The 14542-nt window shown below is 37.3% G+C and overlaps 1 protein-coding gene across 1 annotated transcript in view; it reads left to right on the forward strand.

Annotated features, from left to right (window-relative positions):
- Positions 1-3227: 3227 nt before the first annotated feature.
- The window catches only part of NBS1 (nijmegen breakage syndrome 1), a 38721-nt gene continuing 27406 nt past the window's right edge, over positions 3228-14542 (forward strand). Inside the window, exons 1-5 of the mRNA XM_089141047.1 lie at positions 3228-3411; positions 3967-4020; positions 6258-6522; positions 6749-6837; positions 10272-10402. Coding sequence (XP_088997173.1) covers positions 3375-3411; positions 3967-4020; positions 6258-6522; positions 6749-6837; positions 10272-10402 — 576 coding nt within the window. The 5' untranslated portion in view covers positions 3228-3374. The remainder of the gene's footprint in view (positions 3412-3966; positions 4021-6257; positions 6523-6748; positions 6838-10271; positions 10403-14542) is intronic.

Here is a 14542-nt window from a genome sequence, read left to right on the forward strand (position 1 = left end):
ATTGCTATAAACGGTTGGAGAATCTGTAACTTTTCTCGTACGCCTGAAACACAGAGTTCTGATGTGTATCAATTAACGGAGGAGAACCGAGAGAGGCGTATACTGAACTGGGCTCACGTTCACGTACTTAACGTACGAGAACGCATGTGAGACGCCCAGATGGAATCCCTAACGTGGGATCCACCTCTTCTGGATTCCATCTATATGTCTAACAAACGAGCACGTGGACGTGAGCTGGGCATGTATCGTGTATGTAATCGGGCGTCATCTCGATTCACAATGGGAGTTTACTTGTTTGGTTGTGTGAATCCCTAGATTCGTGAGTCTGGAGATTTTTACACAAAATATCTAGAGATTTTAAATCCAAGGGTTAAAGTTGATCCATACAATAGATATTTTCTAGGATAATCGAATTTCATTCCAAAATTCAACAACAACAACTAAAAAAAAAATCCATATTTGACCCAACCATGACTCTCGATACATCTCTCCATTAAATTACACTAAAATACATTAGCCAGAGCGATACAATACTCAATATAAAACGATACGTCTTTTAAAATCACCTGACCGATACGATATCGATACCGATACTTTAAACCTTGTTTAAGTCTATAGATTTCAAATATATGGAGTCATAATTTATAAAATTAAATGTTTGGTTGTGTAATGAAATTTGTGGATTCATCCTAAAAAACGATTTGATCGATGTAATTTTTGTGAATGTGCAAATGTATAGCTTTTTTGAAATCTTTGGATTTCACCCCTTACTCATAACTCTACATATTCACGTTTTTAGTGTAAAAAGGTGAATCTATAGATTTCATGAATCTGGAGATTTGTACAACCAAACGGGTATAATTTTCAGATTCATGAATTCAGAGATTTCAAAATCTAGATATTTGAAATATCTGGATTCAAGTAACCAAACATACCCTAAGAAGTCTGGATCACCATGTGCACCCTTAACACTTTTGAACATCACAGGGTGTGGCTCACTTAAAAATATTGGGAAAAAAAAAAATCAAAAGTACAAATTTTAGTGGGTGCCATGTGGGCCACACTCCTTACTATATGATTTAAAAAATTTAGGCTGCATTTGTTTGAAAAGGTGAGGTGAGAAAAATGGTGGAAGAAAAAACATGTGAGTACCGTTGTTATTTTCTACAAAATTCAACATATTTTGTGGGGTTTTAAGAATGCTTGCACTAAAAAAATTAGCATGCCACTTTTCTAGACAATCTGCCAACTTTTCCACCCTATTAACAAAACCACACTTTTGGGATAACATGAAATTTAAATTTTTTCAAACTTTTTTCCTCCCTTTTTTACTTATCCCATCTTTTTTTTTTTTTGCCGACCGGGCGTTCCAAGGCTTTGCCCTGACTAATCCGGTGTTCGACCCGCAGTCCCACCGGGTGGGTGAGTCTCTCAGCAGGGATTTTTTGCATCCACAAGGTTTCGATACCGGAACCTTACTTAAGTGGACCAAGTTGCTCACCACTTTGACCAACCCCAGTTGGTTCTTATCCCATCTTTATTCCAGCAAAAAATAGTGCCAAGCACAACGTTTTTGTACGAGGTGTTACTTTTTTTTTTTTCCTGGTAAAAAAGGGGATTCCTTTTCACGAATTCAACTTCGGCCAGATTTGTGCCACGTGTAAAGTAAGAGATCTGATGGTGTTAAATAAACTAGAGGAATACATATGTAAATATAACTTTTTATTTTTACATTTAGTATAAGTATTTTATATTATACGAATTTATAAAACCAAATCATTGGATCTACCCTCCATCAAACACGACAACCACCACAACTGTCTCACTTAGAACCACGGTGGTGCTACCAAACTCGGCTCCAATGTCACAGCTAGGATCAATGTTTAAAGTATCGGTATCGAGTATCGTATTGGTCAGGTGATTTTAAGAGAGTATTGTATCGCTTTGGTTAATGTATTTTAGTGTAATTTAATGGAGAGATGTATCGTATCGGTTGGGTCAAATATGGATACGTATCGGCTAGTATCGTATGGTATCGTGGAATACTTTAAACCTTGGCTAAGATGGATGGTGGTCGTACGATTGGCATGGGGTCTGCACTACTAATTTAATTATTCCACTATATAACAAGGTATTTTTTGGGTGCACTGTTTCTTGACGAAGGAAGAAGAAATGTGATTGCTCTAATGGGTGCACGAACAATACCTTGCATTTGGATTCCACTAAACATATTGAATTTGAAATCGATTGCTCCAGTTGGACTGATTTCCTCAATAGCTATTTGTTAGGGTTTAAAATACCCATAAACCCACATAAATTGATTGCTCCGATTGAATGATTTCCTCAAATGGCTGTTTGCTAGGGTTTATACTACCCATGAACCCACAACTGCATATCGTAATGGCCAAATGCCTCGGGCTTCACATTTTTTTTTTAGAAAGACTTTACATTTATTCTAATAAAGTGAAAAGGTTGAAAAGAATATCATAAACGAATAAAAAAGTATGCAAGCTGTGATGTAGTTCTCAACCCAAATGGAATTCTTCCCATTTAAAAATCTTTATCTAAGCAACAAACGGGAGTTGGTCCAAGTGGTAAGCAGCTTGGTCCGCTTAAGCAATGTTACAGTATCGAAACTTTGTGGATGCAAAAAATTCCCATTGTGAGACTCACCCACCACAGCCAAGTGTGCTACGCGGGTCAAACACCGAATTAGTCGGGGCAAAGCCTTGGAAACCGGGATTGGCAACCAAAAAAGAAAAAACAACCTTCAGCCTTGGAAACCTGGATTTCTCACTGGGAGACTCACCCACCACGCCAAGTGTGCTACCGCGGGTCAAACACCGAATTAGTCGGGGCAAAGCCTTGGAAACCGGGATTGGCAACCAAAAAAGAAAAAAAAACCTTCATCTATCCATCAATGCTTCAACTTCAGATAACGAAAATAGTGATGCTAGCTACAAATGAGATGCAAATGCAAATCAGAAGACAAGTTATTTTCTGGGAAGTGTTTTTGTTAAACAAACGTAATCAGATCTTGTTCACAAATACATCCTTATCAAGCAAAAACTGAAAACATATTTACATTCGTATTCCTGCAATTTATTTAACACGGTCGGATCATTTACTTTACACTTGGCGTAATCACGTCCGTTGGCTGCGGACGCAGCTGCAGCAAATAAAAGTCGTACACTAATGTTTGGTTGGGAGTGTAGAGTACGCTGGCACTATCTTTCACTCTCATCTTGACCTGTAATGTTCCCGCTGCCCTGCTAGGCCTGCACCTCATCGTTGTGTTTTTCTATGCCATTTGCAGAGAACCATCTTCCGTAATTCTCAAGAATTTAATTACTGCGCAACAACGCCAGATAAACATGGTTTGGGGACTGTTCCCCGCTGAATCTCTCCCAGGTAATAATCTTCCTTGGTGACCGCTGTTGCGTTGTTTGAACCAATAGATTATCTTTCGTACTTTGGAGCTTTTCATTGATAGATTTTGAGAATTCAAATGTATATTATAGAGTTTCCTTTTTCTGTGCTGCAAAATTGATGGTTAATGTGGGTTTGATTACTTAGTTGATTCTGGTTCAGCATTGCCATTCCCTTTGCTAGTAATTCCTACTGTAGAGCTGGCAATTGGACTTGAAAACAAACTTTCCGAAGGTTTTTTTTGTTAGTCTATAGTGCCAATATCGCTTAACGAGTTTGCCTAGTTGGCTTGTGCTTCTAACTGTACTGAATTTTTTATATTAATCATGCTGGATTTATAGGCATTCATAGGATATCATGGGTATGCATTTGATGATTTTTGTCTTCAGCATAAGAAAAATTAAAATCGAAATATACCCATGTTAGGATTACTTGGGAATGTGTTGTGTCATTCGAATTGATATTTGAAGGTAAATGAAGTAAAAAGTGCAAAATTTCAGTCCCACTGATTTATCATATTCATGATTCTTTTGGCAGGTGAACAGAAGTATTTTATCTTCTCAAAAGGGAAATATAAAGTGGGTCGAAAAGGTATTCCTGAGATAGAACTCATGTGAATAAGCTTGTCCTTCTTTACCACTTTTACACAAGCAAAATTTTCAAATTTTTATGAAAAAATTGCATTAAGCTCGAATTTTATAAATAAGTGGATTAATGTACCGCATTTTCTTTCATTTCCGATTGTTCATTTATTTGTATATATGCCTTCCTCTATACCCATTTTCTTCATTGATAGGAGGTTACTTTCCTTTGCCATTTGAATTTCTCATTCATTTTGCTGTTGATATTGCAGGCCATCTAAGCTTTATTCAATTTAATTACTGGCATAGAATGCTACTGTTTTGTTTTGCTCTACATTCTCAAAGATTTGGGTTTAGGTTGAAGCTGTAGTCTTAGAAATCTTTCTTCCCTTTCTATTATAATAATGCAACTCAATTGAGCCTCCCAAATTAAGTATTGATGCATGCTGTCATACTCCAGCTCTATAAAATGCAGCTGTCTTCAGCCTATAAATAATAATACCAAGTTATTAGAACCAAAACTCTTCTTCCGTATGGTGCATTTTAGCATAATACTGTAATCTTAGGTAGAATTTTATGAGAATAAAGCCCTTTGGACAAATGAAAGAGTAACTTCTGAGAGAGCCATCCACCCATTTTTTCCCCCTTCTCTTCCTTGGTGCAATTGCCCATCAAAGTTGGAAGCTCTTTTTTCTTTCACTTTATTTAACACCACTCCACCATCCTACATTTTCTCACAGCCATGTTTCATTTTCACACTTCTTACAAGTTACATCCCTTTGACAATGAAACACAAAATAACATTTCAATAATTTAAACTTTCTTTTGGTGTTGCAAATGTGCATTGGTTCATCTGCTGCTTCATACTATTTTAGCAACTTTATCATGGAAATGATCCTTTCTGCTGGATGGATTCCCAAGGCCTATTATATGTGGAACTTCTCCATGCTTATATGGACTTCTGTGGAGCTATCATGGAGTATGCTTCTGCATGAAAACTGGAGCCCTATCACTTATCAGAGAGTAATAGTTTTCTAAGTTATTACTGCATATTTTGCCCATCAGAATGCCATTGGTGGGTCAATATGCTACCAACTCCATAAAAAATTTCCGTAAACATCTGTAGTATTTCAGCATGCTCATGTTATGTCCCAAACCTGGTGGTGCCTCAGCAAATGATTTCTGAACTTTTTAGATAAATCATCAGTTTCTCCATTTTTATCATATTGTCTGCAAATTTAAATTGTGTGTCCTATTATTTGGTTTCCTCATTAAGATAGATGCTTTGATAATTTCCCTTGATTTTGCAAATTTCAATTGTGTGCCCTATTATTTGGTTTCCTCATTAAGATAGATGCTTTGATAATTTTCCCTTGATTTTACAATGTTTCCCCCAGCACTTGAAATTGAAATTGAACATGGATTTCCCAACTCAGTACTCTTGCTTATGCTAGGGGTCAGCACCACAATGCTATTTTTCAATCTAGACTAGATGGACAGGAGACAGAGGAGCATAATAGCTTCCAACTTATTTATACTCCTAGTTCCGGTGCTCATTTGAAGTGTTCATGCATTTGTTGATGTGATAATTGTGTTGGCTGCATTTTGGATTTCATGGTCTATTTAGGTCCTTTATTTGACATGTGACAGTCAAATCAGGCTGAAATCGAGTTACTAAATCATGATTGGTAGGTAACACAGAGATACCTGTGAAGTTTGAAAACCACTTTAACTGGCATGTGGCTGATACATCCACTGGATGGGGAAGGCATACCGTGTTAGCAGACAAAAGTCACCCGACAACACAATATTACATTTACCTGCCAAAAAAATAGTTGGGAAATAACTCTCTTTGTTGCAAGAAGTTCTTTTAAATGCCAATCTAGAACTCATGCAATATGAACATGGAAGACAACAGCCAGTATTTTTACATATTCCTTTTTGTTTTTTTGACAGGTAACTGTTAATTGGTTAGGTTGAAGGTGGGATTAGAACCAATATGTGTGGCACAAAGCCCTAAAGGTTTTATGAACTTAATAAGCTAGAATTTTTCCTGCTGATCATTTGAAGAGATATTTTTCGAAAGCTCTATTTATATTCTTTAGATAATGATGTCTTTCCCAGATATGAGCACTTGAACCGGTACTATCCTTATAGTAATTTGGTACTTTATCCCAGACTAATAGAGTTGAATACTCGAATTTTCATGTTGTTAATATTTATTAATGCTACACTTGATTTTTGTAGGTTGTGATGTGATTATAAATTCAGACAAGGGTGTCTCCCGGATTCATGCTGAGTTAATTGTGGATGCAATGACTTCCTTTGATCCTCTAAAGAAAATATCTGCAGGCTGCTCCTCACAAGTCTCCATTAGAGATTGCTCAAAGTATGGCACATTTATAAACAAGAAACTGGGATCAAATGCAAAAGTTCATGAGAAACCAAATAAGGAGGCTACTTTAAAAGAAGGGGATCTGGTGATATTTGGAACTGGTAATGCTACCTACAGGTGATTTTTAATTTACATCTGGAAATGTGTGCAGTTCTTGCATGAATACATTTCTGGGAGATTAGATTAGCTGTCATAAACAGTTGTCACCACCAACTTGGTGGCCTTCATAGAAATTTATTTTGTATTTTTTCTGTTTAATACATTTAGTTCCATCTAGATTACTGTGATTCTGTTCCAAATGAATTTGCTTCCTCTTCTGAAATCAGCAACTTATTTGTTGTAGGCTTTGTTATGTTCGACTGGTGTTTTTCATTCACTGCTCAAAGCCCTCCCAAGTGAATCATTACATTGAAGACAAAATTTCATCAATAGGTTTGTGAATCATCCCATATTAGATCAAAGCCTCTCTCAATTTTTATGTCATTTTTGGTTGTTGACATCTGATTGTTCTTTTTCTGAAAAACCAGTTTTGTAATTCTTTTCTGTAAGTTATTCAGGATTCACAGATCTTTTTACATTTCTTTTTACACTTAGACATCCCTTTGTTTTGAAAAAGAAGGGGGGTGGGGGGGGGGGTGAACAAAATGCGCACATGTTATTTTTTTATTTTTATGGACTTCTCATATCTGGTAGGAGGGAAATTTCATCTCTCAGTTTCTGTTTTTCAAAAAGTGCATTAGTTCTCCATTTGTATGATCTTTTGGCAGTGAGAGGAATGTAGAGGATATCCCCATTTTGGTGAATCTTCCTTCCAGCTATATAGCTGGAAGTGAAATTTTCTTTTCTTTTCTTTGCTTTGCTTTTCCTTACTTTCACTTTACTGCTTTCTTGTACTTCAATTTCCTTGTGCAAATGGAGCCTTAAGAAAAAGGTATCCCCTTCCTAATGGGTGTATATCAGCACATCACGATCTTAAAGTTTCTTGACTTCCTTTGCTGTCATATTGAGTCACAGTAGACAACAAATTTTTTGGGGATAATGTTTCTTTGAGTTTGTATTTGGTCATCCTTCTTGGATTGGGCGTGCAACTAACAAGTTTGTGAAAGGATCCACAAATCTTCTTGTAGGCATGGTAGAAGATCTCGCTCTCGAGAGAGATCTCGCCACCTTGAAAAAGAGAGATCTCGACCATCTTGGTGAGATCTCGGTCGAGATATACAACTTTTTGGCGTCAACTCGGTGGGTTTTAGGGTCCCATTTGAGTTGAAACTTGGTATTTAGTTTATTTAAGGCCTTTTGAACACGTTGATGGCCTTGGATTTGTTAGAAACAACCCTATGTATGATTTCTAAGTCTACCCATAGTGTGAAACCGAAATGTAGTAGAATTAGGGAATGCAATGTTATACAACATGTAATATAGAACCTTTAAGGCATATAAATGAAAATCAAGTATATCAAATGCATCAATTAACTTAAATATTATCAAAATTCCATCCATATGAGTATCAAAATTTCAATTTTCAAGAATAAAATAATTATAAAACCATTAGAAGTTCTATATAAGTCATTAAATCATAAATTCATAAGACAAGTAAATAATGATTGATCTTCCTTGTTGTAGATGTGTTAAGAGTAGTTGCAAGTGAAAATTCAGCCAAAATCCATAAAAAGGTGAAAATTGAGAGTTCCGGCGAGATCCAGGGCGAGATATGGCAAGATATAGCGAGATATGGCGAGATATGGCGAGATCTCGAGCGAGATATCCCAACTCGCTGCTCTCGCCCTCCATCTCGTCTCGCCAAATTGAAAAAACGAGATATCTCGCGAGATCTCCCACCATGCTCGTAGGATATAAATAGTTATCTTGCCTCAAATGCCTTCTTTTTTTTCCTTTGGGGGGGGGGTGGAGTTGGAGTTAGGTTGACTGCAAAGACTGAATTCTATTCCTACTGATGGTGTTCATCATAATGTTTACTGCTATATAATCTAGCAGATCAGTGTGTAAAGTGTAATACGACTTCAGAAAACTTTAAATAGATTTCAGACTCTTTTATGTGTGTCTTGCTTCTGGAATAGTGATCGAATTGAGTTCTGCATGAAAAGCTGTAAGCCTATAATAAGATGAATTCTTTTTGTTCCTTAGGTTTTGCCTTTTAAAGAAAATATAATTGACATTGCACAGCGATTAGGACTGTAAATGCATTGGGTACATGGTTTTCATAAGTAGTATTTCTATTCTGAAGGGCATGTTCATGTTTTAGAATGTTTGATGGTAATCAAGTCACTGGCTACCATACGAAAAATATAGATTCATCAGGCAGTTATTGCAAGAAGGTTTGACATTGTATTGAGCTGACGCCTTTGTTTTGAGGCAAGTGATGGTTATTTGTGGACAAGGAAATGCATAAACCTCTGATCATAGCATGAAAGGAATGTTACCTAAGCAAGTTATGGTTGACTAACCAGATTTTCTAGGCTTTTTTGTAAGCTTGTGCAGTTACCTACATCAACAGTGTCCCCCCCCCCCCTCTTGGGGGTTGGAGGTGGAGGAAGAAAAATAGCACGAACAGGAATGACTGAGCCTCCTTAAGTGCATTGGCAGGACAGGAATGCTATTTTTTTAAGGGACTAACCGTTGGTTGAAAACAGAATTGTCCTTAGACGAAGTTCTGGATTTAGATTTGGACGTGGTGGGATAAAAACTATTGAATCCATGGTTGTCAAGGCTATGCCTAGGTGTCCAGGGTCTTGGTTGCCTACTGGTGGTGCCTTGTTTTTTGGCTCTCTCCAATGCTTTGGATCAAGTTTTAAAGTATCCCACGATACCATACGATACTAGCCGATACGTATCCATATTTGACCCAACCGATTCGATACATCTCGATACGTCTCTCCATCGAATTACACTAAAATACGTTAGTTAAAGCGATACAATACACGATACAGGACGATACGTCTCTTAAAATCACTTGACCGATACGATACTCGATACCGATACTTTAAACCTTGCTTTGGATCACCTAGGCACCATGACTACTATGATTATTCTTGTAGCAAGCCTCATTCATAGAGGGAGTCTCTCATTGGCTAATATTTAACTGTTGCCAGGCTCAAGTTAATAGTCTAATCTGGACAAGTTTTGCAACTGGAAATTCAAAGCTCTGAGATTCATGAATGTCATTATCGGTTGAATCTAGAAAGTGGCTACAGTGAGTTTTCCCACAAGTGCTTTAGTAGTCTGAGTCTCCGACTCATCTGCCATGCTGCTTTAAAGAAAAGAACTTTTCATATAAACCATATAATCTGGAACATATTCTTATATTTAGAAGAGCTTCTTTGAGATCATTATCAACAACTTTGGCTATGGTTTGAAACTGTACATTGATATCTGCAGAAAGCTCCATAATATTCCATGCCCAAGAAAGCAATTTAGAAGTTCTATTGTTCATAGCAGGTGAAGATTTTGTAAGATAATCGTTGGAGTTTGGTCTTCATTACATCTCATCTGATTCTGACTTTGTTGCAAGACTGTTGCTGTTTAGAAAAAAGAGATGTAACCTTCAGTCTCATAATTGAAGCTTAAAATCATTAGAAAACCATTGCCTGTTGTCCAGTTATAGGTCTGCTTACTAGCATTTCACTTCCTGGAACTTACTGTCCGAAATGGTTTGCAGCATAAACAGGCATTCTTAAATTATTTGGTGGTGGACTTAAAAGATGACATTAGGATAACTTGATTCATTTTTTTCTTCTTTCAGTCTACCTTTTTGGATCTTGTATGTTAAATACTCTTCTTTAGTCAGTGGATCAGATTTGTTTTACCCGGTAATCAGAATTACTGTTGGTTGTCCGTTATGTATATAGGTGCTTGTACTACTTACAGTTGGAGCGCAGAGTGCACACACGTACTGGTTGATGAATCTTCCCCAGTCAACGAAGATATTGTCAGTGCTGTTGTGGCTCGTAAACCTGTCATCCTCAGTCAGTGGGTGGAGGTACCTTCAAGTTTTATGCATGCACAAATAAACCCACCAACCCACGCACATACATTTGTGTTAATTTGTTATAGTTTTTATGGTGCCCTCATATCATACGATCTGCAAGTTTAATGTTGGTTTCTTTGTATTCTTTCTTTGACTGACATCGTCTTCGTTGATCTATTTTCCTTGGTCAAAATGTTGTGTTATGGAGTGTTATTGGCCAGTGCATCATTTATTATACAACAATAAATTTTAGATGCTTTTGAATGCCCTGAGCTTCTTTCTTCGCCATCTTACCTTTTCCTCCTTATGTTTCTTTTAGTCATCATTCAAAATTTCTGATTTTTTTTGGTTTATTTCAATTCAATGCACTGGGGATAAAATAAATAAAAATGGAGTAGGTATAATAGTGGATAAAGATTTAAAAAATGATGTGGTGGATGTTAAAAGAGTGGGTGATAGGATTATTGCTATCAAGCTTATAATGAAGAAAGAGTTTGTAAATATAATTTGTGCATATGCACCTCAACTAGGATTAGATGAAAGTCTAAAGCTAGAATTTTGGGAAAATATGGATGGATTAATGCGAGGAATTCGTTAAGGAGAAAAGATTATCATAAGAGGTGATCTAAATGGACATATTGGAAAAGACCAAAGAGGTTATGAGAGTGTACATGGAGGATATGGTTTTGGAGAGAGGAATGAGGAAGGGATTTCAATTTTAGATTTTGCTATTGCTTTTGATCTATCTATTATTAATACTTACTTAAAAAAGAGAGATGAACATTTAATTACCTTCAAAAGTGGACATCATAGAAGCCAAATAGATTTCTTCTTAACTTGAAGGATTGATAGATTATTGTGCAAGGATTGCAAGGTGATACCGGGGGAAAGCTTAATTGCACAACATAGACTTGTGGTCTTGGATATGTGCTTAACCCCAAAAACTCATAACAGGTCCAATGTTAACTATCCCAGGATAAGATGGTGGAACTTGAAAGGAGAGTGCTTGAAATCCTTCGTTAATGAAGTGGTCAAACAAGGAAAGTGAGATTTTACGGGGGATACTAATGCAATGTGGAATGAGATGGCTAGGTGTATTAAGAAGGTGGCTAAAGATGTTCTAGGTGAATCAAAAGGAAAGCTCCATTCTTATAGAGAGACTTGGTGGTGGGATAGTGAGGTTCAAGCCGCCATTAGGAATAAGAAAGCTAGTTTTAAGACATGGCAAAGAACTAAGGATGTTGAGGATCTTCAAAGGTATAGGTTGGATAGAAATGAAGTTAAGAAAATTGCGGGAAAAGTAAGGAAAAAGAAATATGAAGAGTTATACATTAAGTTGGGCACGAAGGAAGGGGAAAAATCTATTTATAAGATAGCTAAGATGAGGGATAGGAAGAATAGAGATCTTGACCGTGTTAGATGTATTAAAAATGGAGATGGTAAAGTACTAGTATGTGATGAGGACATTAAGAAAAGACGGGAAATCTATTTCTCTAGTCTACTAAATGAGCATACTTCAAGCACTTATGATTCGGAAGATCACACCTTTCACCAAGGCACCAATTTTCAAACTTATATACGTAGAATTTCGATGTCCGAAGTAAAATAAGCACTAAGGAGGATGAAACTCACAAGACACAAGGTCCTGATGAAATCCCAATAGAAGTATGGAAGAGCTTAGGAACCTATGGACTAGTTTGGTTGACTAGGTTGTTTAATAAGATTATGAGCACAGGAAAAATGCCAGATGAATGGAGGAGAAGCGTTGTGGTTCCAATTTACAAAAATAAAGGAGATATTCAAAGCTGTAATAACTATAGGGGCATTAAATTAATGAGCCATACTATGAAATTATGGGAGAGAATAATTGAAACCCATTTGAGGCACTTAACTACAATTATGGAGAATCAGTTTTGGGTTGATGCCGGGAAGATCTACAATGGAGGCTATTTACCTAATTAGAAGACTTATGGAAAGGTATAAAGAATGTAGGAAATACCTTTATATAGTATTTATTGACCTAGAAAAAGCTTATGATAGAGTCCCTAGAGCGTTAATTGGCAAGTACTACAAAAAAAAAAGTGTTGCAAGTAAATATTTAGATATAGTTAAGGATATGTATGATGGCTCGGTGACAAGTGTAAGAATAGTGGGGACAAAGTAATGAATTCTCAATTACAGTTGGGCTACATCAAGGATCAACTTTAAGCCCATATCTATTTGCACTTGTAATGGATGAATTAACCAAAGACATTCAAGATGAGGTCCCTTGGTGTATGCTTTTTGCTGATGATATTGTGTTGATTGATGAGACTCGAGTGGGGATTAATACCAAATTAGAATCATGGAGAGTAGCTTTGGAATCAAAAGGCTTTAAACTAAGTAGAACGAAGACATAATATCTACTTTGTAACTTTAGTCATGATCGGGTAGACGATGATGTGGTGATACTTGATGATAAGAAGATTCCTTAGAGTGATTGTTTTAGGTACCTAGGTTCAATCATAAGTAAAAGAGGTGATTTAGAGGATTATGTTTCCCAAAGAATTAAAATAGGGTGGATGAAGTGGAGATGTGCGTCTAGGGTCTTGTGTGATCGGCGTATTCCATTAAAGCTTAAAGGAAAATTTTGTAGAACTGTTGTTCGATTAGCTATGATGTACGGTGCGAGTGTTGGGGCAGTTAAAAAAATCATCGTGTGGCAGAAATGAGGATGCTAAGATGGATAAGATAAGGAATGATCATATTAGAGTTGGTTTGAGAGTTGCTCCCATAAGTGATAAGCTTCGAGAAAGTCGTTTGAGGTGGCACAACCACGTTCAACGGAGACCTATAAATGCCCCTGTACGGAGAAGTGATATAATCCAGATTGAAGGAACTAAAAGAGCTAGGGGTAGACCTAAGATAACCCTAAGAGAAGTGGTGAGAAAGGATATGCATCGCTTAAGCTTGGTATCTAGCATGGCCTCGAACATAACTGATTGGAAGGCAAAAATCCATGTAGCCGACCTTATTTAGTTGGGACAAGGCTTATTGTTGTTGTTGTTTTCGTGGGTTTTGTGGGGTTATTTTGGCTTGGTTTTTGGTGTCTAGCCTAATTTGAGTCCAATAAACACAATGGAACTGTTATTTTTGCCTAAAACCTAACTCAAAGTGGTGTTCTTGATCGGCTGTATGCAGATGAAACTGGAAGTTTGGAACATGAATTTTAACAAATGTAAATATGGATATTATGCAAGGGAACTCTGTTTTTCATTAAAATGCAACAAAAAATACAACTAAAGTTCAATATACCGGTACAAGCAGAGTGTAGAACTCAATAGTAAATACTTACAATTTACAATGAATGAGGAGATACATATAAGAACTAAGAAGTTAACAATGCACAGGAAGCCTACTCTAACCTAATGATAGTTGGTGTGGCAGGTTGGATCCATCCCTTGAGCCTGGGAGCTCTCTAAATGCTACACATACTTAGCCCATCTCATGTTATGCCTATAGTTATCCGAGAAGTCATTCATTTTCCTGATATATGTGAGATCATGCACATAAAATAGATGATCCTATGTTAGGTAATGTTTCATGAGGGAAATGACTCCTATAACCGTGCTTGAAACTGGATACTTTGGCTTTGGCTTTGACTTTGGTATTGGTGGCCTTGATGGATATCGAACGATGGACTCCACAAATGGTCCCCTTGATCCATCCCCATATCCATATGAAGACATACCACTCGAATTAGCAAATGAACCACCATATGCCTTGCTATACACTCCCCTATATCCATATCCACATCCGTAGCTAGGCCCATAAACCCCATATGGTGCAGACCCCACACTCTCGTTGCCACCCAAGTTCATGGATCCTATTGAGTTTGCTAAGCTAGGCACGTCAGCATTCTTCTGCCCTGGTGGGTGGAAGTGGCCATAGTGCCCTCTAGAGTAACCCCTCCTATGTGGAGCTCCTGGTCCTATGAGGAGGTATGCCACCATAGTGCTCATCTTGGGTGTCATGGGTAAACTGTGACTCCATGGTGAATCTAATAGGGCTCCGTTGTGTCTCCGATAGTGAAACTGCCATATGCCCTGGAAATCTTCCGCCACCACCACCACCACCACCACCATCACCATCAGCATCATCATTGTCATCATC

This window comes from Hakea prostrata, chromosome 11 (assembly GCF_041222555.1).
Source record: "Hakea prostrata isolate BN-2017 chromosome 11, UWA_Hpros_2, whole genome shotgun sequence".
Taxonomy (NCBI): Eukaryota; Viridiplantae; Streptophyta; class Magnoliopsida; order Proteales; family Proteaceae; genus Hakea; species Hakea prostrata.